The sequence below is a fragment of the Mustela lutreola genome, chromosome 4 (genome assembly GCF_030435805.1).
Source record: "Mustela lutreola isolate mMusLut2 chromosome 4, mMusLut2.pri, whole genome shotgun sequence".
Lineage (NCBI taxonomy): Eukaryota > Metazoa > Chordata > Mammalia > Carnivora > Mustelidae > Mustela > Mustela lutreola.
In genome coordinates this window covers 35,220,847-35,248,715 of record NC_081293.1, presented here as the reverse complement: position 1 = coordinate 35,248,715, position 27,869 = coordinate 35,220,847, and the positions used below count along the sequence as shown (strand labels likewise).

Here is a 27,869-nt window from a genome sequence, read left to right as displayed (position 1 = left end):
TAAAGAAGCTGCCTCATGGGGTTGTAAGGATAAATGAAAAAAAAAGCATTTAAAAGCATTCAGTTCCATGCCTTATGAAATTCAGTAAATGTGAGTGATAATATTATAGGCAGCTAAGTTGTAGGGAAGGGATTGTGATGAACAGGAGTTTCTATTACTCTTATTTCATGGGTAACTGCACAAATTTTTAAAAATTTGGCACCACATATATGGAATGTAATCAACAGTAATATATGGTTTTAGTAATAATAAATGGAAAGCAGAAGAAGTTGGTGCTAAAATTAAGAAAAAGAACATTATAAGCTCCTATGAACCCACCCAGTTGCATTGCCCTTTCTGTCCAGAGGTAACTCCTATTCCTTTGATTTTTAAAAAATAATAATTTTGTTATCTTTATATCCTATCTTTATATCCTATGAACAATATACCGCTTAAATTATATGTGTAATTATATACACACACATACTGCCTGGTTTTGAAAAACAGAATGGCAAGCACAAACCTTGGATGTGTAAGGGTCAGTGCCACAATTAGGTGAAAAGATGGTCTGAACAGAGTCTCTGAATCGGATCTGCCTTCAGCTTTCGCAGGAATGTGAGTTCTTTCTGGGGAAGTCAGTGAGCCAAGGTCATGAGTGAGTCCTGGGAAACAAAGGACAACTATTGGCATATCTGACAGAGCTGTGATTTGTTGGACTATGTATGCTTTAGATGTCTGGCAGAAATATGACTCTGCAGCTGTCAGGAGTAGCCCAGGTTAAAGCAGTGAGGTGAACTAAGCACCCTCAGCTGATTCAGATAGCACAGCAAGAAATGGAGAGCATTCATCACCCCACCGGCTAGACAAGCTGAAGTATGGAGAACAGTCTGGGCTGGGCTCACCTGTTCCTTCTAACTTCAGTTAAAAAAGAAGAGTAGAAAGGTAGTCAGGATCTTGGTGATGGCAGGCATCAAAATTACTCACTCTTAGGCCATTCTGTTCTAGTGTGTGCAGAGTAATGCCCTCACCTTCCCGTCCTTTGTATAAGGTATCTGTCTCTCTGGAAGCTTGTAGAACCATCTCTTTGACTCAGACCTTCTGAAATTGTACAGAGCGGTACTTGGTGTGGGTCTAGTTTCAGCCCTTTTGCTACATGTTTCATAGGCCCTTTTCATCTAGGAATTCATGTCCTTGAATTTCAAGGAATTTCCTAGAAACTTTTTATTGATGGTTTCCTCCCATCTGTTTCTTTTATCCTTTCTTTCTGAATCTCCTATTATTCAAAAGCCAGACCTTCTGAATGTCTAGTTTTCTTCTTTTTTTAATTAATTAATTTATTTGACAGAGATCTCAAGTAGGCAGACAGGCAGGCAGAGAGGGAAGAGGGAAGGAGGCTCCCCGCTGAGCAAAGAGCCTGATGCGGGGCTCGATCCCAGGACCCTGAGATCATGATCTGAGCTGAAGGCAGAGGCTTTAACCCACTGAGCCACCCAAGCACCCCTGAATGTCTGGTTTTCTTATTTTTTTTTCACTTTTGCTTTCCCTTTCTTTGTTCTTTTGCTATATATTTTTGGGCATTTCCTCAAAACCCTTCTGCTAAGTATTTTGTTTCTGCTAGTATGGTTTTAATGAACAAGAATTCTTTTTTCCCCTCTCTGAATATCTCTTTATTGATAGAACCTTCTTATTTCCTGGCTGTACTATCTTTTATCCCTCTAACTAAATTAGTGATGGGTTTTATTTTTATTTATGTATGCATGTATTTTAATCTTGAGGGTTTTGGGAGTATTGTTGTTGTTGTTTTATGCTTATCATGCCGTAAATTCATAGGAAATGGGTTCCAGCAGCCCAGGCTCCTTTCCACTGGTTCTTACAAAATGTGCTTTGCTGAGTGGGACAGGCTGGCACTTCAGTTGGACCCAAGTACCTTTCTTTTGGCGTCCTTCTCTCTCTGATCATTTTCCTTCATGAGCTTCAAGAAGCTATCTCAGCTCTTTGAGTGCTTAATATGCTCAATATATACATTAATTCTCTTGGCAAGAATCTTGCCTTTAACTTGGTTCTTTACAACAATGCCAACAGCAAGCTGGGTAACACTGTAGACTCTCCCAGTTTTGCCATCATAACATCTGTGGGGCATTCCTTTTTGAACAGTGCCTGTTTCCTTGATGGTAACAATACCATCTTTTTTGTAGATTGGCATTTATGTGGCCAAAGGAGCACCTGCCTGTTTTCTAAAAGGCCTAGAGAACATACAGTGGGTGCCTTTCCCCTTCCCCTATGAGTTGATGATTTTGGCAAATTACTGGAAAATGGTATTTTCAGTGAAATGCTAGTGATAGGTTTTTACATTTTTCCCCCCTTCCCTGCATGATTTCTGACTCTTCCAGGCTGCTCTTGTTTATTTGCTTTGGTTTCTACAAAATTGGAATCCCTTGAAGTCTTGTTCATTCATACGCTGGTGATTAATGCTGGCTTGAGGCTTGGACTTTAAATAGGTTCTAGCTGGAACACCTGCTCCTGGCCTTTTCATGGACTGCTTGGCTTCCTCAGAGCATGATGACTGGATTCCAAGGCCGAGCACCCCAAAAAGAGACACCCAAGCAAAAGTTGTATTGACTTTTGTGACCTAGTCCTATAACATCACTCTGTCACAATTTTTCATTAGTGGGGATCCACCAGGGCTGGCCCATATTCCAAAGGAAAATAATTAGACTCCATCTTTTCATGGAGGAATATGAAAGAATTTATGGGCTTATTTTAAAACAACCGCATCATGTGAATGTAAAATTCTGAAAGAGAATCCAGATCTTTTCACTCTTATTTTAGAACTTTCTCTTCTATCCTGTCGTAGGACAGGAAGTCATAACTAAAATCAGGTGTTTCGATGACATATGCATGGTGAGCTTCCATGCTGCTTCAATTTCTTGATTAGACCTCCCCATATAGTTCACTCTTGGAATTTTTTTTTTAACTTTTTGTTTGGTTTTTAAATCCTATCCATTTTGTTCTTAAATAGTTGTAGAGATGGAAGTTAGAAATTATTAAACTAGTGATTTTCAAGCCTATTTTTATTTTTTATTTTCATAGCAAAATACTTTTTTGAATAGTAAATTTTTTCTTAGAGTGTCATTATATTAAGCAGAGAAAACTGAGCTGCTCTGAGTAAACCCGTCCACCAGCACCAGTCCCATGAGGCGGCCCTTGAAATTCTTTGGAACTTTGGGAACAACTGACTCTTTTATTTTATAATGTCAAAATTGAGGTTTAAGGAGTTTCAGTGATATGTCTAAAGTTATGAATGTTAGTAACTGAGCCAACAACAGGAACCAACAATAATATTGACCAAGCCCCCTATTTCCAAGGCTGGTGCTTTTTGTTGTTGTTGTTGTTACCTATCTGTTATTTACTTAATTACAAATTACTCATGATGAAGCTTAGAGTAGAGCATTTGGCAACAGTGTATCGCCAGCAGCAAACCTTTTAAAACAGTAATTCCTTTCCAGCAGTAGAGGGACAAGGAATAGGCCCAGGGTCCTCCCACTGAACATCCAACCTCCACAGAGACTCCTGTTTACCTTTGATGCTGTCACTGCCATCTGTGCTAGATGGCCAGGAACAACCTTCAGTGTCCTAATCATGTGGCCTATTTAAAATGTCAGTCTTAATTTTGGTGGCTACAGTTGTGGAAAACCACATATTACTAGTTTCCAACCAGAGTCAGCTTATGATAGCTTCTTGAAAACAATGAGTAAGCTGGCAAATTTGGCTGATAATCTCACACCATTCTACATAGTTGTATTATGATCTTCACAGTTTTTTTCAATGTACTTCCAGCCCCCACCAGAACCCTTATTCTTCTTGCACTAGATTCAAGTGCAAGTTTTACTTAATGTTTCTAAGCAACCAACTAAAATTGGCAACACTGTATTAAAAGCAATGGAAAATGATTACTGCTCATCAGTTTAGCACAGTGTTCCCAAGTATTGGCTGAATGAAACCAAAATGACAGGTTTTCACTGATAAATATATTTTGGCTTTTTTCAATATATTTACGGTATTCTATATTGCAGAAAAACCTGCATGTGATAGAACAAAGAATTGACTATTTATAATATCCATTTGAGATTTAATTAATCTCTCATCACCACATTTATTGATTTTCTCTTTTGAATTAGATTTTAATAACCATCTGTGAGAACAGACTGAAAGTCTGTCTCTGGAAACAATGCCTTGATATTTAGGGACATGAGAGCAGCTGTGAGCTGTTGTTCTTCCTTTCTTAATAGCTGAATGTCACATCCTGTAGTTTGGCTTTCATCCACTAATGTAAGCAAAGGATCTGCCTTTCTTTCTGACTCAAGTTCCATTTACATAGTATGTTAACATTCTGTGTTACTTTTCAGTCCCAAGTTACCTTGTGATCTAAAAAATCCTTTCTGGGCCTCTGGTTCTAATCTCACCCTATAATCCTCTTGGCCTTAGCATTACTATTTCTCTTACATAAGATCTTCCCACTCTCAGGCTTTGCCAAAATCCAGTTCTCCTACTAACTAAAATTCACTCTTCTTCCACCTCAGCATGGTATTAATAAAAATGAGTGGGTATAAAAATGTGTATATATGCTCTGTGAGTGAATAAGTTAATTTATATTTGAATGAGTCTGTGTGTATCTAATAGTGGGTGTTTATAGCCAGGTTGGGAAAGGTGTGTGGGAAGGGATAGGAAAGGGTAAGCCTGGTGAAGAGGAAGAGAGACTCTAGAGGAGCCTCAAGACAATAGTAACAGGACTACTGTTGGAGAGAGGAGACTATCATCTGTTTCTTTGCTGCTGAGATGCCCATTTCTTTAAAGATTTCCAAATATAATAAGAAACCATATGTAGAGACATCTAATTTTACTTGCTAATGAATGGAACCTCTGTCCAATAGGTAACTAAAGTAAAAATGACTAGAAATGGGATATTTCCATCTTTAATTAAAGGGTGTAAAAATCCGTTATAGCAGTGAATTAAAGAAATTTAATGTTTTATACTTTCAGCACCATTGTTCTCTCCTAATACTAAACAGTGTTTCTCAGTGTGACCCTCAGACTGGCAACATCAACATCATCTGGTAACATGTTAGATATACAGATTGTTGGGTCCCACCACAGACCTACTGAATCACAAACTTTGGGGATAGGCCTAGTAATCTGTGTTTTAACAAGCTCTACAGGTGCTTCTGATATACAGTAAAGTTCAAAAATTATAAGAAATTGGCATCTCTGTAGGATCTTCTAATATGAAAGATAATTTACTGTAAAATATACCCTAACACTAATGAAATTTATCTTAGTTTATTGAAGTTAGTGATAGATCCAAGGATAGATACTTGATGGGGAGAGTGGATAAGGAAGGAAAGACCTTATAGCTATGTTCCTACTTTGATGATTGATATAGTTATGTTTGCTTAGTTGAAAATGTATCCTGATTACATAAGAGTAGAATTAAATTCTATGTATGTACATTTGACATTGTAGAATTTAGAATATATAGAATATTCACCTATTCTATTGGTTTGGAAGTATTAATAATTGAGAAAATACAATGGCCAAATAAAATGCCTAGTGGATAGGCTCAACAGCAGAATGAGGAGACAGAAATAAATGAGCTGAAATATGGAGCACCTGGGTGGCTCAGTTGTTACGCGGCTGCCTTCGGCTCTGTTCATGATCCCAGGGTCCTGGGAGGGAGCCCCACATTGGGCTCCCTGCTCAGCAGGAACCCTGCTACTCCCTCTCGCACTCCCCCTGCTTGTGTTCCCTCTCTCGATGTGTCTCTCTCTGTCAAATAAATTAATAAAATCTTCGAATTTTTTTTTAATGAGCTGGAATGTAGTACAATAGAAATTACACAGTTTGAGCAATAGACAGAAAATAGACTCAAAAGAAAACTTGAATTATCTCAGAGACCCGTGGGACTGTAACAAAAGAGGTTACCTTGTCATTGTGTCTTGGAAAGACAGGAGAAAGAGGGTAGGCTGAAAAAATACTCAGAAATGACTGAAAGCTTCCTGTATTTAGCAAGAGACATAAACCTACAGGTTCAAGAAACTGAGCAAACCACATACAGGATAAACCCAGAGAAATATATGTCAAGACATATGATAATTAAACCTCTGAAAACCAGCTAGAGAAATACAATACCTTACCTTATAGAATAAGATAATCATAAACCGAGAACAGTGAAGAGATACAAAAGGTACAACTTCTATACTTCACTCCAACTGATAAAATGATAACACCAGTAGACTATGATAAGTTATGTGTATATAATATATTTCGAGCAACTTTTCAGAAACACCACAGATGAATCAAAATGGAATTCTAAAAATGTTCAAGTAACTCACAAGAAGATAGGAAAAATTAAAAAATAGAAAACAAAAAATAAAATGACAATCTTAAGCCCTAATGGATCAATAATTACATTAAATGTAAATGGTCTGAAATATATCAATTAAAAAAGATTGGCAGGGTAGATTAAAAATATGACCTAACTATATACTATCTACAAGAAACTCAAATGTAACAGTATAGGTAGATTGAAAGTAAAACAATGGGAAAAGATATATAGTAGTGGCTATTATTAATATTAGATAAAGTAGACTTAAAGAAATTACTGGAGAGAGAAACAGGGACATTATATAGTGAAAAAATTGGAGTTGCAAGGGAATAATTAGAAATATCTTTTTAAATTTTAGAAATAAAACAGAAGGAGCACAAAAGCAAACGTACATACTGAATAATGACTCAAAAGAACTAGAAGATGAAAAGAAGGAGATGTTTAACATTTTAAAAGAAATGAAAAAAGAGCTAAAAAATTGAGAGAAATTGAAATTGAAATAGGCAGGGTCTAACATCTGGGTAACTGGAGCAAGGAAGGACTTGGTAAGAGTCTATTCCTCAACTGGTTAATGGTTTCAGAGTTCTTTATCTTATAATAACTCATTAAGCCATATATTCCTTTTATAAGATTTTTCTGTATTTGTTTTGTTTTATAGTTAAAAGATTATGAAATGCAACAAAAAGGCAAACAGTGAACTGGCAAATATTTGCAAAAAAGGAAAAAATAGAAAAATTTCATGAAAATTGATTTTTAAAAACTAAAACTATAATAAATTACAGAGGATGTAAATAAACGGTTTGCATATATTCAGAAAGGTAATAAACACTAAAAGCTTTGAGTCTCTCTGAAATACTTCCTGGAAGACAACTGTCAGGAAAGAAAGAAAAGAAAGAAACTTTATATTACATCTGTGGATAACATAATTTAAGATACAGCCCAATATATGTTGTGGGTGAAGTTGGGGTTAGAAGGGGCTGGTGGCAATAGAGCCTTCAGTACGTACCATTTACTGTGGTAGGTTTTCTGTTGTATGATCTCAAGGTGAATGCAATGCAAAATAACTCCCTTGTTTTCTCTTCATGTTGAGTAAGGCTGACATTTTAAAATTTTTACTATTAATTATATTGAATGCTTTTTTATACTTCACAGTGAGAGACCTACCACCGATTTGCCTTGATGTTAGACAAAAACAGCGTGTTTCTATAGATGCATTACCATCTGAAATGAAGGCCCCAGTTCTTCCAGAATCTGTCCTTCCTAACCAGCCCAAAACTATGAAAGACTTCCAGTAAGTTTCAGCTCGTTATGGGAAGACATACAGTTATCTGCATGCCAGTACTCTATAATATTTTTGTGTGAGAAATTGATTGAACTTGTGGCTCTTTATAAGGCATTGGTCAAGAGTGAAGACCTAAGACTAGATGTCTCAAGTTCAAGGTGAAAACAAATGTATCAATAACAGGTAAGGGGTGGATAATGTTGCAGCAAAAGAAACACTAAATAAGAGAATATGAATTAAAACAGACAAAAGGAGATAAAGATGGTGATAAAATAATAAAATGTTTCCTTTTTTAAAAATATGATTTCCTCTACTATGTGACACATAAATCATTAAAGATATGTTACTACTGAAAATGAATACTTGAAGGACTAAGTGTTAATGAGAAAGTAGAGACAGAGAATGTAAAAATCTCTCAAATTTGGCTAGTAAGGGGAAAGAAAGTGTTAATTGTAAGGAGCATGTCAAGAATGACTTTTTTAAAAAGCAGGCAAATGGAAAGATGGAATTAATATCGTGATCCATTTAAGAATTATAGGTTCATAAACTATATTTATATTAACTGGAACATATTGTATTCAGCTTCAGTATTTCAAATTACATGTTTTGTGACATTTATTTTTAAAGAAGTAATGCTATTTTATCTGAATAATATTTCTACTTGCTACAATTAACATTTGTTTTCATTTTAGGGAAGATATAGAAAAAGTTAAGTCATCGGGAGATTGGAAAGCAGTACATGATTTTTATCTAGCAACATTTGATTCTTTCCCAGAACTAAATGCTGCATTTAAGGTAATAACACATAAAACACATTTTTCACTATTAGTTTTAAATTTTCCTAAAAGAATACAATAACTTAGCTTTTTTTCTACATTTATTGACTTAAGCAGCTGTTTAAACATGTATATATTAATTTCAGAAAGTATACATATCACAAATAAGTGTTACTTAAGTAACACTTAAAGTGTTTGCATTTGAAGATTGTTTGCATTTGTACTAATGATGATATTTGACTCCTTTCTTTCAGTTTTAAAAACAAAGTGATTATTCTGGCTAGTTGAACATGATAATAAAAATAAATAAATACAAAAAACAAAGTGATTAAAATAATTCTTATACATTCATTTTTATTTCTACCAACTTTGCCTGAAAGTTCTTTTTCATCACCCTACTAAAAATATTAGAAATTATGAAAGAATAGTTATGGTTCAAAATTACTAAGAACAGTCTTTTAATGTTATATACACTTAAATCATTAACTGAATTTGCAGAAAGATGCCACCGCCTCCTTTAATACCATTGAAGATTCTGGGATTAATGCTAAATTTGTGAATGCTGTATATGATGCCTTACTTAATACTGTAAGTATTAATAATGAACAGATGGAAACAGTATAATTCTTTGTTTCTTTTGTATTTCAAAAGCAGCCACACAAATATTGTAATAATCAGCTTATAATTACATAATTGTATAGTAAATTTAATTGGAATTCTCAGAAAGTTAGATATTTTTTATTTTTTTAATTAAATGAGAATTAAGCATAAAATACTTTTTTGTCCAGTCCTTTAGGATGGCTCACTGAAATAAAATCATGCTTCACTTAGGCAGCAAAGGGAGAGAAATTATTTGATTGTTTTGGCATTGTGCTGAATCTATAGTGGTTCTCAAATTTTTACTATGTATCAGAATCACAGGAAGGGCTTCTTAGAATACAGAGTTTCAGATTCAGTAGGTCTGGGGTAGAGCCCAAGCATTTGTGTTTTTAACAAGTGTCCAGGGACCACATTTTGAGAACCACTAGTGCTATAGATGAATTTGTGAGGAGTTGACTTTTTTTTTTTTAATTCATAAGCATGGTATATCCCTCCAATTACTTAGATCTTCTTTAGTTTTTCTTGGTGATACTTAGTAGTTTTCTGGATATATGTCTTATACATATCTTGTTACATTTCGTACTAGTACTTGATTTTTTGATGCTATTGTGGTTTTCATTTTCTAATTACTAGTATATAGAAATACTCTCATATATTTATCTTTATTTACCCTGCCAAATTCACCCATTAATTCTAATAGTGCATCAATAGATTTATTTGGATTTTCTATATAGACAGTCCTGTCGTTTGTGAAAAATGAGACTTTTCACCTCTTCAGTCCTTTTATCTTGCATGTATGGATGGATAGATGTAAGTATTTGCCTTATTGCTCAGGCTAGGACCTCTGTAAAATTCTAAATAAAAGGAGAAATAGCAAATATCTTTGTCTTTTTCCTAATCTCAGTACTTTACTCTTAAATACATGAAAAGGTACCTAATAATTTTCATGAGAGAAATGTAAATAACATTACACATCTGTTCAAAAGGAGTAAAAAGTTTTTAAGTACTGAATTGGCAATATTGTGGAGCAACTGGAACTTTCATACCCTAATGAGGTAAGTATAAACTAGTACAACTGCTTTGGAAAATTGCTGGCATTATTTACTAATACTAAGCATATACATATACTGTGACCCAAAATGTTCCACTCCTAGGACATTTGTCTGACCTCTTTTGACTTGGAATGATGTCAGTGTTTTATAGACACTAAAAAATTAAATCTACAACATAAGGGGAAAACTCCCTAAAATGGAAATAAGATTTTTTTTAAGTAATTGAATTGTTAAACTGTATAGGAATGTTACTTTATATCCTTTCTAAATCCAGTAATGAATTTCATTGTACTTAATGTACTTAATAATGAATTATGGATCTACCTGCTAATTATAACTTGTTAAAGTAGTAATAAGTATATTTAATATATGCAGTCATTTTATATTGTTAAACATGCTACTCTCTGACTCATGTTCATGATTTTATCCTGCCAATCCAGGGAAAGGAAATTTTTTTCAGTTATATAAAACTGATGGTGGTCATCAAAGGGCCACCATATACATTTGTGTGGTTTGTATGCATGGAACATTCCGGGGGCATTCTAATTGTAATCTTTGTCATTGGTGCTCTAGCCCTCTCAGATGTGAAAATGATACCACCATAAGTGGCAGTCCTCAGTCAGCAAGTCTGATTTCTCTATTGAAACACATCTATAAATATAATTAACATATAAAAGTGACCTAAGCACCTAATCCTAATTATTTTATGGTTTTCTTTTCCCTATAGCCTCAAGACATTCAGAAGACAGTATTGAAGGGAATCATTAACAGCCTACTCCAAGAATGGAAAGGGTAATTTTAACTAATATTTAGCTAATCAATATAGATATTAATTTCCACATCCCATACATCTTTAATATATATGCGTGCATTTTACTCTCAGAAAAGATCTTAGTTGTTTTAAAAACAGAGATCTGAAATTATAAAATAGTCATGGCAAAAAAAAAAAAGCACTTATGACAAAGCTTTTTAATGAGATTTCTGACTTCTCAGGAGGGTCTATATGTAGGCCTCACAGGATCTGTGAATCCTTTAAAATTATATATAAGTTGTTATGTACAGATATATGTATGTTATAAAAATGGGATGGGTAGTTACATTAGTAACCTAGAATTAAAGCTATGGACATTAAATTTAGCTTTGGATTTCTTGGTAGCTAGAGCAAAATCTTTCTTCTTTCTAATATAAGGAAATGTAAGTTTGGCTATTGAAATATTTTTTTCCTGGAACTAAATCTTGAATCATTATATAAGGAATGATGGCAATGTAACTGATAATATTAGAATATCCCTGGATATGCAGAATACACAACAATATACTTTGAAAAGTCCATATTATCTAAATTGGTATTATTTAAGTAGCATATAACTTAAATAATAGCTTCTACTAAAGACAAAGGAATAACATTAAATTATAATTCAAGTGTTTATATTAAGCCCCATTTAAAAATAATATCAAAATTATTAAATGTTAGGGGATACCTGGGTGGCTCTGGCAGTTGAGCATCTGACTCTTGGTTTCGGCACAGGTCATGGGATCCAGCCCCACATTGGGCTCCATACCAGTGAGGATCTGCTTGAGATTCTCTCCCTCTGCCCACCTCCCATTCATGCGTACACTCTCTCAAATAAATAAATAAATCTTTTGAAAAATTATTAAATGTTAAACATACCCCATATTCTTAAATAACATTGCTCTGATTTTTAAAGAAATTCATGGTTATTACAGAAAACCTAGAAAAGTCACCACTAGTATTATAAAAAAAGTAAACATGTTAACATTTTGCCATCTTTATTTTTCTGGTCATCTTTTTGAAACAACTGAAATCATACTGTATAGTTTGATATGATTTTTTTTTTTTAGATTTTATTTATTTATTTGACAGAGAGAGAGATCACAAATAGGCAGAGAGACAGACAGAGAGAGAGATGAGGAGAAGCAGGCTCCCTGCTGAGCAGAGAGCCCCATGCGGGACTCGATCCCAGGCCCCTGGGATCATGACCTGAGCCGAAGGTAGAGGCTTAACCCACTGAGCCACCCAGGCGCCCCTGATATGATTTTTAACAGTATTTTTCCTAATTTGTCATTACAGTAATAAATTCGCATTTTCCTTAAATTGTGTGATTTTGGTTGAACCCGTAGTGCTTCCCTGAAAATGAAGAGAGATTTAGAGTGTGGGAGAGCTCCTGAGAGGACGAAGCCCAATGGCCTAACCCCACCTGGGTCTGAGTCCACTCCCATAAGCACACTCTCACCGCTTTTCAACCGTGCTCCTCAGAAGTGTGCCTGAGACAGATTAAATGATAGTTCAGTGTGATTTATCTATCAAAGGAGCATGTGGTCTTTACCCAAAAAACTTGTTTTATTTTCGATTTTTTTATAACAACAAGATCTAAAGTTTACTGTTTATTATTAAGTGCTAGGCTCCTGTCTAACAATCTTCTGTGTATTTCTCATTGAATCTTCACTGCAATTTTATGAAATACGTAATATGATTATTTTCATTTCACAATGAAGGAAACAATTTACAGAATAGTTAAAGAAATTGCCCCAATTAACACAGTAAGTGCCTGAGTCAGGATTAGAACCTAAGCAGTCTGTCGAACAGCCTGTGATCTCAACCACAACTTCAATACCCAGAGCTATGTGCTACATTAAAACAGTAGTGCATGGGACAGGAACTTGGAAATTGTTATGGTATTGCTATAAAATGGAAAAAATAGGGCTCGTCTATCACCAGGAATTTTAATATTTATGAATTGCCTTGAGTTTTACAGTATTTTCAAATTGGGGCACCTGGATGGCTCAGATGGTTAGTGTCTGCCTTTGGCTCAGATCATAATCTCTGGGTCCTGGGACAGAGCCTCATGTTAGGTTCTCTGCTCAGTAGGGAGTCTTCTTCTCCCTCTCCCTCTGCTTGTTCTCTCTCTCTATGTCCCTATCTCTCTCTCATAAATAAAATCTTGAAAATAAATAAATAAAAGTATTTTCAAATATAATTTCTAAAACGTAACGGTAGTCCCATTTAGAAAATGGTCTGACAATTATGTAGAAATTATAGACAGAAATAATTTAGATTTGATTTAAACCTGAACAGTTTAAATCATTATTTGATCAAGATAATTCTTCCACAAAGAAATGTTACTAAATATTTTTATATATGTGTGTGTATACAAATGTCAAATTTTAACACATGTTATCTATTTATATTTCAGACTATGTAGCTTTGCATTTTGTAAAGGTCATTTTGTACATTTGGGGCAGTGGTTTATGTTTTCAGATTTATTTTGTAACTATAACAGAAAAATAAGTAATCATTTGGTCATTTTATTTTCTTAAAGGAAGTAAGGAGATACTGGGAGGTGAGCCTTTTTTCCCCCAGCATTTAATTTTGAAAAATTTCAAGCCATAGAAAAGTTAATGAGAACTCATATACCTTTCACCGAGATTCACCAGTTGTTAATTTTATGCCACATTTGCTTTTTGCTTTTTCTCCCTGTGGGTGTGGGTGTGTGCATAATTATTTCTTTTAGTAAATGGAAGACATCATGACACTTAACCTCGAATTGCTTCAGCATGTATTTCTCAATAATCTATTCCTACATAACCATAACACGGTATCACACCAGACAAATTTAATGTTTTTTCTTATAGTACTCTCTAAAATGCAGTCCACATTTAAATTACCCCAGTTGTCTCAAACGTGTTCTTTAGGGGGCACCTGGGTGGCTCAGTGGGTTAAAGCCTCTGCCTTTGGCTCAGATCATGATCCCAGGGTCCTGGGATCCAGCCCCGCGTGGGCTCTCTGCTCCGCAGGGAGCCTGCTTCCTCCCCTCTCTCTCTGCCTGCCTCTCTGCCTACTTGTGATCTCTCTCTGTCTGTCAAATAAATAAAATCTTTAAAATAAAAAAGTGTTCTTTAATATCTGGGTTTTGGACACATCAAGGATCATGAATTGAATCTGGTAGTCATATAGGTGAACCACTATTAATTCAAGAAGTTACTTCAGTGTATTTGTGAGAGTCCATTCAATAGATCCTGAGAGGGCAAGAAAGAAACACTCATTGGCTTCGGGAATAACAAAATCTCTTGGCCAAATCTGACAATATAAAGATCCAGATTTATATGGGGAAAAAATTACAAATCAGTTACTTCTCAAAGGTATTCAAATACGAATCTAATTTCAAATTTAGACACATACTAGATGCATTTACCTTGTGATTTGATTTGCAAACATTTCTGTATCATTTCAGAAATAGATAAATACAAGCATATTTTCTTTCTTTAGTGCATCAGTATTTTTAAGTGAGAAACAGCTATCCTTTATTAAAACAAAAATGTAAGTACTCTAAAATTCTTGTTTTTTTTAAAGATTTTATTTATTTATTTGATTAACAGAGATTATAAGTAAACAGGCAGGCAAAGAGAGAGGATGAAGCAGGTTCCCCGCTGAGCAGAGAGAGCCCAATGTGGGGCTCGATCCCAGGACCCTGAGATCATGAGCTGAGCCGAAGGCAGAGGCTTTAACCCACTAAGCCATCCAGGCACCCCAAAATTGTTGATTACTTATCAGGCTCTTAACTCCTTCCTGAGTTAGTCATGATATTTACCTCATAAAACATTATAGCCTATTTAATTTACCTTTCTTTTTTAAGATTTTATTTGTTTATTTGAGAGAGAGAAATCATGTGAGAGCATGAGTTGGGGGGAGGGGCAGAGAGAGAATCTCAAGCAGACCCCATGCTGATTTCGGAGCCTGACACAGGGCTCCATCTCACAACCTGAGACTGTGACCCGCGCTGAAATCAAGAGTCCTGCTTAACCGAGTGAGCCCCCCATGCGCCCCTACTTAACTCATCTTTTAGGTGTCTTCAGAACCAGCCAAGAGTAAGCACAGAAGAACCTATATTCCCAGCATACTATGAATATGTTACTGTCTAAGTAATCATACATATGAAGTCTCATTTTTGGCTTTTACCAGCTCAGTTCTCACAAAAACATGTATCATTTTTTGTTAGCTGCTATAAGATTAAATACTAATCTGTAATCAATTATGCATATTTCTTTTACAGTCCACGAACAAAAGATGATCTTAGAGCATATTTTATACTTTTACAGGTAAGAAAGCAAAAATTGAAGTTGTCTAATTCAGATCTCCATCTATGCGTGTGTTAAGGGAAATGATATCAAGTACTAAGTATTGTTTTGTGCAACGTTATTGATAGTTTTTAGATTATAGTGTAACCAGAGCATTAAGGTTATAACAAATAAACAATGGGAAGCTAAATTATCTTTTGGATTAAAATTTTAATGTAGTTCTTGCCTTTCTGCTGCAGTATTCAGGATCAAGCAGAATGGAAGCATCTCTGCTTCATCCAGTCAACCTCTTATAACTAGCTTAAATGGGCTTCAGAACTTTCTTTTATTTCCCAACTAGTAGGTTTCTAACTTCTCTAGGTATTTGAAATAAATGCTTCCATTAGAATTCTAATGGAGAAATAAAGGTGGTTGCTTATGTTTGCTAAGGCAAACGTGATGAACTTTTTCCTCTTGAGAGATATAGATTCGTAGATACAAAAAAATAAGGTCTAGACAAATAATAACCAATTTTTAGTTTGTATTATTTTCTGAGAAAGAAGTATGTTATTACATAGCCAGCATACTGCTTTTGTATTAGTCTTTACAATTTACAAAAGCTGTTTGTGTATATTATTATCTCATTTAAAGGTAAAACATTATGTTAAGTAAGATGAAGTGTTTAGTTAAATATTATGTCCAATAAAAGGAAATATGCACATTAGGAATAAAAAGGGAAGAAAGGAAAAAAGTAAAAGTGGGAAAAACGCAAGTAGACACACGAGGTAGTGGAAAGATACAAGAACGGAAAGTAGAGAAGTAGGAAAGACAAAAGCAAAACGAGAAGGGAGGAAGTGTATGTAGATAGTAAAAGCTAGAGAAATGACAAGTGAAGTTCAGATTTTTTGAGTGAGTCTGTGTGTTCGCCAAAAGCTCTGCCCTTGACACTGTCTCAGGAGCACCACCAGGTGAGGCTGTCTGCCAGAGGCACTCTCTGGGTTTGAATTTGCCCTTGCCAGTAAGTCAGTTTCAAAGAATACATGGTGCTCTCTTAGCTGCCACAATTTCAGGTTATTTTTCAGTAATACTCATTTTTTCTGTGAAGCTCTGAAATGCACATAGTGATAAGAGTTTAGGTTGTAGAGATGTAACTAGAGGCTTTAAGCACTCCTTCAGTATCCCTTTGACATTTGAAAGTTGTCAGGCGCAGTGTTGTGGCTCTCTCCTTGTTCTTTGTGAGATGTGCCACTAATTCATTTCACAGTGGCAGAGGTTTCACAACCACTTCTTAATTACTTTTTCTAGCATTCTTTTTTTCTTTAATCAAGGAAGAATAGGTTTTTTTGTTTAATTGGATAATAGTGATTACCATGGAGCTAGGAGCCTTACATACATTTTCTTTTTTACTACTTAAGTAAGATAGATACTATCATTCCTATTTTAGAGATGGGGAAATTGAGACTCAAAGTTTAAGGAACATGCCTAAGTGGTAGAATCAGCCCTCAGGCCCAGATCTGTCTAAAAGCCCATGCTCTTTCTGCTATACCACAGCCAAAAATCAAAGTTTCTGTTAATTAAACAATTAAACAAATAGACTATTGTTTTACAGGTTTTCACCCAGTATTTCATAATCTCAAATTTAGTTTCCTAATTTACCACTTAGCTCATTAAGCTTAGTGTCTTTCCTTTCATGTTAACAAAATTTTAACACAATTATCTTTAATATCTTTTTCAGAATCCTCAATTTAATAATACATCTACGTATGTCATCTATGCTCACTTGCTACGACAGATAGCTACCTTAGTGGAAGCTGATCATCATTTCCTAGTTCACTGGTTTAAAAAGTAAATCATTCTATCATATTAATAAGAACTCGTATAATCGTACAGTTTCAAGTTTGATATTAGTGATTTTATAATAAACTATATTTAAATGTTTTCAGGTCTCTAGAAATGATCTTCTAATTAACAGTACTTCAAAGCCAATTATAAATATATCCTTTAGTACCACTGAGAGAATAATTAAAAATCTATGTTTAAAGCAAGTAACCATTTTGCTGGTGCAAACTGTTGTTGAGGTTTCTATCCACTGCTTTCTCTTATTACACAGCACCTGCCTGTCAGTGATTTTCTTATATCTGAAAGTGGTAACTGGATTTTCTCAGATACTGTTTCAATTTGTGTCTTTTTATATCCCATTTTTGTCAGTCAGTCTCACCATTACTTACATAGTGCCTTTTCCTTACCTAATAATGTCATCATAAACTATAGCTTAGCCATCAGTATCAATTTATAAAACAATACAGTCTGGTTTTTTCATAGAGCTGTACTCACATAAACAATGACTTTTCTCCATAATTGAGAAAATGTTAGAGGCAAAATATTTTCAGAATTAATTTTAAATACAGTCAGTTCTCATTATTCATGATATTTATGTTCTATAAAGTTACTGCTAACACTGAATTAACACATACTGAATCATTGATCCTTTAGGACATAACAGGGTTAGGCTCCTATGAGCTGCTGGTCATAGTATTCCCATCAACTGATGAATACATGATCTTATTTTTAAAGCATTGTATGTAAAGACATCTTATTTGATAGAAGTTGTGGATTCATGAGCCTTGAACTTGCGACCAACAGCACTATGACTAATGTTTGAACCAATTTTATCTGCCACAAGTTTATTCTCCATAAGGCACCTCACATTCCTCTTGTATTTGAGAACAATAGACAGAACTTTAGCACTACATTTTGGGAGCCATTTTAAAACACCAGAATTACTAACAGAAAAGCACAAAAATGTGGAAAACATGACACTAAGTAAACTGTGTAAAGAATACTCATTTATGGTATGGGAGCTAAAATAAGAAGGCAGAGTGTTTCTTTGTTTGACCTCAGCTGGGAATTATGCCCATCTGCAAATGACCATGACTGAAAGCTCCACTAATACTGATTTTGGGGTTGCAATGAAATTTTAGCAAGTAGGCAAATTTGCAAATACTGAGTCTAAATATAACAAGGGTTGACTGAATATTGAAAGCCTTAAGAATGAAATGCTTAATGCTAATGTTACAGTAATTTTGGTGTTTATTTCTTATTTAAGAAACAATACTCCAGGTAAGATTTTGCATCTTTTCAAATATTTGGCAACTTAAGAAGTAGAGTTTGGGGGGGGATATACTAAAATTTTATATGCACAGGATACACTTTGATGTCTAACATATTGCCAAAATAGAAAATGTGATTTGATTGGAATTGTTTCAAAATCTTTACCAGATTATCCCAGAAGAGGTTCAAACAATTGGTAGAGAGATTGCTGCAATTTATTTCTTTGCGCCTGTTTCCTGCAAAGCCTGAAGAATTTCCACCTATAACAAAGTGTTCCTGGTGGATCCCATCAGCATCCAAAGTGTTGGCTTTACTTAGTAGGTTTTATTACTCTATCTTCTCTTTTGTTAGATATTAGGGACATTTCTATAGGGATCTCAGAGTACTGTAGAGGCTTTCTTAAATTTTAAAACCTTCCTTTGAAGTGAAGAGTTGTAATTTCCTGTTTTGATAATGAATTTCACATTTACTGTATAAGCATGAAAAAGCTTTATGCATTTTATTGGGCAGTATTCTGTATTCTGGCGGTTTTCTGCATGTGACTTACTAAGTAGAGACCCCTAAGAAAGCAGGAACTTGTGTTGATTCCCAAGAACTTCTAGGAGAAAACACACTGATGGGCAAGTATGTGAGGCAGTGCTCACCTGTGTACTCCCTTTACTATACTCTTCTAATCCCTACCACAAGTTTTTTTAATAAAAGTAAGAAATGATTGGCTGTTTCTGAACCACCATTTTTTTTAAACATTTTATTTATTTGAGAGAGAGAGAAAGAACATGAGCGGGGGAAGGGGCAGAGGGAGAAGTAGGCTCCCCGCTATGCAGAGAGTCCAGGTTGCAGGCTAGATCCCAGGACTCTGCTATCATAACCTGAGCTGAAGGCAGGCACTTAACCTACTGAGCCACCCAGGCATTCCCCTGAACCACAATTTAAAACTACTTCTTAAATTTGGAGCTATTGGGGTGCCTGGGTGGCTCAGTGGGTTAAATCTTCTGCCTTCGGCTCAGGTTGTGATCCTGGGGTCCTGGGATTGAGCCTCGCATCGGGCTCTCTGCTCGGTGGGGAGCCTGCTTCTCCCTCTCTCTCTGCCTGCCTCTCTGCCTACTTGTGATCTCTGTCAAATAAATAAATAAAATCTTTAAAAATATTTTTTTGGAGCTATAGTCACTTAAAATGGGAATTTCTAGATAAAGGCTATCTGGTGAGCATTAAAATGTTCTTGTTAGAATGAATCATGCACATTTTAGAAAAGATCATTGTTAGAATTTATCTTTACAGATACTGCAAACAGTTTGGTCCATCCTCCCCTTATTCCTTATACTGATTTCTATAATTCAACATTGGATCACATTGATCTCATGGAAGAATACCACACCTGGCAGAGCTTTGGAAACTCTCACAGGTACAATCAGAAGCTCATTTTGATTACTTACCTAAATGAAATACTATTCAAAATAATGAGTGGATGTTTGTATAAATAAATTTAAGTATGCACATAACTTTGTATATAAACTTATAGTTTAGATAGCCTGCCTTGAAACATCATTATATTTCTTAAAGCATTTTCTTTTTCTTACATTTTGAATTTGTGTACATGTTAATTTGGTTTTAGTTTAACATCTTTAGAAGGGAAAAGTTCTATCTTAGTGTACAAATTTCTTATATATTCTTCTTCTATATGCTACCATCCAGTACAGGGATCACAAACTTTCTCTGTAAAGTACTAGATGGTAAATATTTTTGGCTCTTTGGACTATACGAACTCTGGTATACCACTGTAACACAGAAACAACGTTAGACAATATGTAAATAAACAAGTATGTCTGTCTCAGAAAACCATCTGTACACAGGTGGTAGATCATATTTATCCCATGGGCCATAGTTCGCCAATGCCTGTTCTAAAACAGTAATTATACACACGTACATTTCTCTCCTTTTCTGCTTCATTCTGACCCTTATACACAATATAAAAAGAATGGGAGTTATAGCAAAAGGGCTTTGCCTCAAATTATTTATTATAGTAGTGTAATAGGTTTTCAAAAAGCTTGACCAAATTCTTTAATATACTGCACCCATATCCACACTCACAGTTTGGATTAAACCAGCATGACTAACCCAAACATAATTTATTCCCAGACCATGTGATACCTTGGAGAGTGTGTCTGTTCTAAAGGAGACTTAAGAGCTATGGTAGGGATATAAGTAATCTCAAAACCCCAAATTAGTTTATAAATTGGTTCAATCTGCCAGGGACTCTTTTTATCAGAATTGGCCAAAACCATAGACTGGCCTTCTAGACATATCTCCATCCATAACTGAATACTCAGAACTAAACAAGAATTGTTTCTTGGACTTTGTTCTGTCCAATGGATATTTTCTTGAGAAAGTATTTATTTTACAAGCAGACTTTTTTCTCCAACTTTAATATAATTGTAATGTTGTAGGCAAAACCACAAAACAACTCTTAAGAGTTACTGTGCATATTTTAGTGACACCTTTTAATGCAGAGCTCTTCTAACCACTGTGCCACAGGACTGGGTACCAAGAAGGGCTTTCAGAGGACTGTTGATCCTATGATCCTTTCAGTTTAGGGGAAGCCAGCCTGGACTTAGAGGGGGCCCTGGAGCCCAAGGGCAAGTCTCCTCTGGCAATGAGCAGCCACAACTGTTTATTTCAGTGTGTCACACACATAGTATTATGTGCATGTCAAGGGAAGGGTTAAGCCACACCGTTTGAAAATATGGAATATTTTCAAAATTTTTTCAAAATATGTAATAGGACCAAGATATATATAGATATAGATAGATGTATAGATAGATGATAGATAGATAGATCTCATTTCCAAGCTTTTAGTTAGCACTTAGTGATATCAAAACTGTTACACATTAGTACTGAACAACTTTTTTAACAGTTGCATTCAGGAGAAAGTGGTTTTATTTGTGGTTCACACTAGGGCAATCTCCTTTTTCCTCATCACGCCTTCTTTGCACCCAATACTTGACTATACTTGGATGGATTCCAGCTGTAACTCATGGATTCACTGCAGCCACTTCTGATGGAGTCTGTCTCCTGAAGTGTCACTGCAACCTACTAGTTCCCCCTAAATGCATTTCTCTCTGGGTAGTTTGTGGCTTTTTTATATACCACAGGATCAGCTCTGAAGGGAGAAAGTTAGTTATTTTCTTGACCTTTGATCATAATGTCCTGTCTTTACAAATACATACCATTTCATACTACTAACCATTAAATACAATGCCAGCAGCAACATACTTTTATTTTATTGATCTTAAATTTATTACTTTGCTTTTTACTACCATAGTTATTGCTAGATTTCCTATTTCTGAATCTTGCACATGAGAAATACCAGGTAATAATGGATTTTTATAGTAATTTCTGTGCATGAACTTTCTGTCCTAATCCTCCTTCATGAGCACTTCTGCCTCTGGGTTCTGGTGTCGGCCATATTCTCTCAGGTAATGATCTATAGGTGACTGTACATAAACTGAAATGATTTGTGTGAACCATATAAGTGGTTAGTGCATTTCCAAATGTTAGATGTAGATTCCTCTAGAGAGTGAACACACAGCACGTCTAGTAATGATATGGACTTCACAAGGCTGTGGGGATTAAAAGAAATGATGCACATAAAATCATTTTGTAAATGGTAAAACACAATACAAAAGTGATGTTTTATATTGTTAGGAGGGGTACCTTAGATATTCCCTTAGTATAATTTTGCTAAAAATACACCATTTTGCTTTTTCTGTTTTCACTTGTTGAGCAGGTTTTCCTTCTGTCAGTACCCATTCGTTATTTCTATAGCTGCAAAAAAAATCATTATTCAAAGAGACTCAGAACAACAGATGATAAGCATCGCAAGGGTAAGCCAGCTACAAAAACATTTATGCTGACTATAATCAATACAGTAAATAATTTAATAAATAAATCAAATGTCTTGTGAATTGTTCTAGCATAATCAGGAAATGTTAAAAGTAAAATTCATTTTATAACTCCCTCCAAAAGTGCTTAAACCTGTTCACGATATAGGAAAGAGATAACCCCTCATCAGGTTCTCATTATATTATAAATAGAGCAGGAAGATGAAATCCCTCTCACAGACCAAAGTACTGGGAACCTGTTGGACGTCATTCTCTGGATCCCATATTCGAACTTGATGGTAGCCAGTAGAGCACTGGGGAAGACTGCAGTGAGGGCAAGTGGTGTCCATAGAGTATACCACTCAAACCACAGCAGCGTGTTCTAGGTTTTAAGAAAATCAAATAGAAAAAAAAAAAAAAATAGAGGATATGTACAACCTTGGGAAACAGAAATATGTCCCAAAGAAGTAAAAGATGTTTTATGGATTCTTAGGAAACCAAAAGGCATGGAGACCTACAGAAACTGGGGTAGGAGTCTGACTGGCTGTAGGCAGACCATGCAGCAGGAGGAAGTTTATCTCTGGACCTGTCTTTATCCCCCTTCTCTGCCCACCAGCCCTTGTGTCTCAGCACAACTCAGGAAGTTAGGTTTGTTTTCTAAGAGATACAGACTGAGTCAGCAGTTTTTCTTTTATTAGAGGGATAGACTATACATTTCAATGCTCATATGTTTTGAGTACCTGCTTTCAGGACACTCACTATTTTAAATAGGGAAGGTTGTTAGTAATCTTAAAGAGATCCTCAGAGTAAAAAGAAATGATTTTCATGTCTTGTCCAAGAATATAAAAACATTCCTAAAGTATAAATTATAATACTTTAAAATGCTTTAAAAAATAAGAAAAGTTTATTCTTCAGTAATTCAGTTCCCAGAAGGTGAGTATTTTTTTCTATCACAGAGCAGGACAAAAGATTTGAGTGACTGGAGACATCCCAGAGTCAGCTTACACTGACTATGAGAATATTAGAAGAAACATTATTGCCTGTGTGTACCAAGGGAGTCCCAAAGCCACTCTACCTCCCTGAAAAGTAAATTTAAACAGGTATATTTGGCATCAGAATTACTACTTAATCTCAGGTAGATATTGGCTCAAAGATTAGTCTATATTGGCATTTTGGCAATTTCTGTTAGCTGCATTTGTATAATTTCATGTGCCTTTATAGAACTTTTTTACTTTGGGCTATAACTTTTTTATATTTGTAAAAAAAAAAAGTCTGAAAAGCTAGAATTTTATCTCAGTTCCCCTGAGCAGTTTTCTGCCATGTCACTTACACTTAAAACAGCAAATATCTTCTTTAATGAAATTTTCTTCTAATTAAAAGGAGAGTGGCAGCTGTAGACTCTGTCACAGGCTGTCTTCCACAGAGCATGGACACAAATGAGTAGAGACTGAAGAGTTAAGTGCCATTATCTGTTCTTCTGCTTGTTGCCCAACATTTTAAGTTGTAAACTGCCACATCACTTGGAATTAATGGCTGGTGATTATTTTGACAAAGGGACAGACATCCTTATAGGTAGTTAATGTAAACAAGAGTTTATATGGTATCTGAAGCTGCCAAAGAGATTCCCCAACCTAAAAATAACCTCCTCATCAGACTGTATCTAAATTCTACCTTTTAGCGATTATTTCATTCATTCCAAACATTTTCTATTAAATATTGCTGATGGAAGGAGTAGCCACTAAGCCTTGGCTACCATTAGCATCTTAGTATAAATTTGTTTGCTGGATATTTCCAGTGTGGTGGCTTTCCAGGAGTTAGAATATGAGTACAACATAGGAAATAAGGTTAGGACAGTAAGTCCATGCAATAGGACTATGGAGCAGTCCGAGCATCAGAGGGAGGACCCAGAGAAGGGGAAAAAATACAAAACTATTAAAAGCCTTTAGAACTGGAAATTAGAGAAATGAAGTGCTCTGAATTAGTGTTTTATTGTAGTAATCTACAAAATCATGGACATAGCCTTATACAGATTTGTAGTATTAATTTATTTAGTTAAGTCTTTTGCTGCATTATTTAAAATATCTTGAAATGTCATCTTTAGTCTACAGTAATTTTTCTTTGCTACCAAAGAAGATGAAGTAGTGTGATAGAAATTATTTAATTAAATTATATAAGTTGGAATAAATTATATAAGCATGTAGACTTCCTATGATACTTATATATTTCTAATAGGTGTTTTTAATGTGTTTTTTACATACTCATTACTTATATTTTGAAAAACCATAGATTTTTAAAATTACCCACATTTCCATTACCCGGACATTTCCATTACCCAAACATAACATATCCAAACTGTTAATATTTTAGTAAATTTTCTTTTGATATTTCTTCTCTATAATATCTTTAAAAGGCAACAGAATGAAACAGTTTTATATATATACTTTTGTTCCCTGCTTTTTTCACTTGTACCTTTCTTAAATACTTTCCATATTATTTACATAATTACAACCATCCATTTTAATAGTTGTATTATATTCCATTAGATACGTATATTATATATTTCTAAAGTGTTGCTTTTATAGCTAGTGCTGTGATGAACATCTCACTGTATATTTTTTGTGTTTAGAATTCCCAGAAGTGGAATTATTGAAACAAAGGGTATGAACATTGTTAATATTTCTAAATGTTGACAAATTACTTTCTAAAAGTAGACTGACTGTGCTTTTCCAGTAAATGCAATATCTAAAAAGCTTAAGCCAGGTTTATCATAAGTAGTATATACCTCATTTCAAGTGTTCCCACTTTATGTTTATACTTATTAAACAAAAAAGCCTTGCTATTTGAGCAATGAGTCATCTGGAAACTTGTAATGCAACTTTCTTTACTATAGAAGGTGAATTATTTTTGGTCCTCCATTTTGGACCCCCTTTCGTTACCATTGCTTCAAAATGAAAAGATACATATAATACGTATATAATAGTAATTTGTATAATTGAGTATATGAAAATATTTATATGAGAGATGGTATAGAGAAGGATATAAATGATTTTTATTATAGTGCTTAAATGTTTTAATTGAAATTAAAATAAAAGCAAAAGTGAGTATAAATACAAGTAAAAGTAAAAATGTTTGCTTTCTTTTTTAAATAGCAAAGTCTGGTGGATAAAGTATCTCGAAGACAGAGACCTGATATGAACATGTTATTTCTAAATATGAAAGTAAGACGGACACATCTGGTTAGTGATTCGCTTGATGAGGTATAGATCATTTATTCCAAAGTGGGACTAATTGATTAAAATTTTAAATAAATTCTACAATGTGGTATATTACTAAAGTCTTGGTAATCTGTTTTTCATTTTTGTATGTCAGTAAGTGTACTTCCTTATACTCTGGTGCCATTGTTAAAATCAGTTGTGTATTCACAATTAAGCCTTATGTTCATTATTTACATTTATTAATGGTTTGTTGTTAACTCCGCAGAAAAAGATTTTATATAGAACACTTAAGTGAGCATTTTTGTGTTTTTGAATGTGTAACTTAGATTCTGGACCCACCTTTGTCACTTGTTGAGTGTGTAATGAGTCATTTTAACTTCTCCAGGCCGGAGATTACTCCTCCTTAAACTTAGAGGTCTGACCTCCAGGGGATGTTGAGTGTACTTAGGCCCAAACATACTTTGGTTGTACGGAGCTTCATGTAGGTGTAGTGCTTCAGCCAGATCTTCTTGTGGCTATTATAAGATAATGGCTAATTTCATTATGTGATTTTTTAAATCAGGAATGAAAATTAAAGAAAAGGAAATTAAGTATTTTATGATATAAACTGCTAAATTAAAATCTTGGAGGCAACATGATACCAGGAGACAGTAACTTTGGGCAAGGTTTTTGACCCTCTAATTCTTTCTCTTGATCTCTACAACAAACATAATAATGTTTAATTCACATAGTAACTGACAAATTATTGGATGAACAGATGGAAGTGAGTTTTGTGACATTGTAAATAAAAATAAAGATTGCTTAATGCATTTCCCAGAATTGAAAAAGTTAATTTCCTTTTTACTGCCCTTTGTTCATCTCTACCATATAAATTTTTCAAATAGTTAACCCGGAAAAGAGCAGACTTAAAAAAGAAGCTGAAAGTTACATTTGTAGGAGAAGCTGGTTTGGACATGGGTGGCTTGACTAAAGAATGGTTCCTTCTTCTAATTCGCCAAATTTTTCATCCAGATTATGGTGAGTATTCAATTTTTATGAACAGTGTTTCTTCATAATTGTTAGATTAAGTAGGCACTGTTATTTTTAACCAGCCGTATGAGTTTATAGATTTTTTTTTTGTCAACCATAAATGTTGAATAATTTAAGGATGGTTATTTACATTTTTAAAAGTGAGCAAACTAATGATTGAAATGTTCATTATCTTACTGGGAATCCTACACAATAAAGACTGAAAGTATATATTTGCAAGACTGCATCCCTGTCTTTCCTGAATAAACCAAACGCATGAAAATTTGTCATTGAAATAAAGAACATGTAGAATTTAAAAACAAGATTTTATCTTGCTCCCCACGAATATTGGAGCCTCTTTCATTAGATTTTGAGCCATTTTGATAAATAAGAATTTTTATTTCAAAGTAAGCTTTGAAATTTTATCTTATTAGAGAAAATACCTATATAATCCTTAGTATCTAATCCTTAGTGTCTATAAAAGATTTTTCTTCAAAGTGAGTTTTAAGTATTTTTCTTACTCTTTATTTTGTATATGTGTATATATAACCTCTTTCTGGCAATGGAAAATAGAGATGACATGGATAAACTAAAATTAATTTTCATCATAATTTATAAAACTATCGTTTTTATAAAAGAAAATCAACTGATTTAGTTTTCTGTTTTTAACCCATTTATACCATTGGTTCAGAATGCCAGTAAATAATAAAATGCTCTTACACATCATTGTGCATATATTTTATATATTTTAACATGAAAGATGGTTTGTAATGGAACTATTGCTAAAATGTCTTATTTCTAATAGAGGAGGTGGTATCTACATTTTTAGTACTTTGATTTTCTTAATCAGTCATGTTAATAAAATTGTTTCTTTTTTTTAGGCATGTTTACATATCACAAGGATTCACACTGCCATTGGTTTAGCAGTTTTAAATGTGATAACTATTCTGAATTCCGATTGGTTGGAATTGTATCCTTTAACCGTTCCACTAGGAGGTGCTAGTACACTAGAGATTTTGAATTTTATCTGAATTTTGGAAAGCTTTTCACATTAAGCCTTTTATTTGGATTTAACACTTTTGTCAAATTTACTAATAGATTTTTAGTTATTTGCAGTATCACAGCTATATGATATCACCAGACTCAATTAAAAGGAAATATAAATTTTTTATATTTTTCTCTAAAAATATCTAAATATAAAGTTATTTCTTATTTCACATGTTATCTGAATTCTCAGAAAATTAGGACATTTTTAAAATTAAAAGTATCTTTTCCATTTGTAATGAATTATTTTTCTGTTCTTTTACTTTGTGCTTGTTTTGCTTAGTTTAATAAATTGAAATTGTGGAAATTAAATCTAGGCCTTTAAAATGCCCTTGAATCCGGAAACTTCCATAAAACTTAAAACTGAATGGAATGGGGATATTTAAAGTTTATGGCATTATTGTATAGTATTTTTAAAATTATACAAATCCTTGTGCCATCCTCTGATTCCTATCAGGTTGTAGTA

The 27,869-nt window shown here is 34.3% G+C and overlaps 1 protein-coding gene across 5 annotated transcripts in view; it reads left to right on the top strand.

Annotated features, from left to right (window-relative positions):
• HECTD2 (HECT domain E3 ubiquitin protein ligase 2) overlaps positions 1–27,869 on the top strand; it is a 72,475-nt gene that overhangs the window by 28,471 nt on the left and 16,135 nt on the right. For 2 of the 5 annotated variants that reach the window (XM_059169472.1, XM_059169474.1), the window contains exons 3-14: positions 7,514–7,652; positions 8,336–8,438; positions 8,918–9,007; positions 10,799–10,863; positions 15,144–15,189; positions 16,883–16,992; positions 18,427–18,575; positions 19,537–19,660; positions 22,043–22,139; positions 25,286–25,393; positions 26,236–26,368; positions 27,241–27,329. In XM_059169472.1, coding sequence (XP_059025455.1) covers positions 7,514–7,652; positions 8,336–8,438; positions 8,918–9,007; positions 10,799–10,863; positions 15,144–15,189; positions 16,883–16,992; positions 18,427–18,575; positions 19,537–19,660; positions 22,043–22,139; positions 25,286–25,393; positions 26,236–26,368; positions 27,241–27,329 — 1,253 coding nt within the window. Of the gene's footprint in view, positions 1–7,513; positions 7,653–8,335; positions 8,439–8,917; positions 9,008–10,798; positions 10,864–15,143; positions 15,190–16,882; positions 16,993–18,426; positions 18,576–19,536; positions 19,661–22,042; positions 22,140–25,285; positions 25,394–26,235; positions 26,369–27,240; positions 27,330–27,869 lie in introns of those variants that run through there. The other 3 variants (XM_059169473.1, XR_009352531.1, XM_059169475.1) reach the window with 3 other exon arrangements.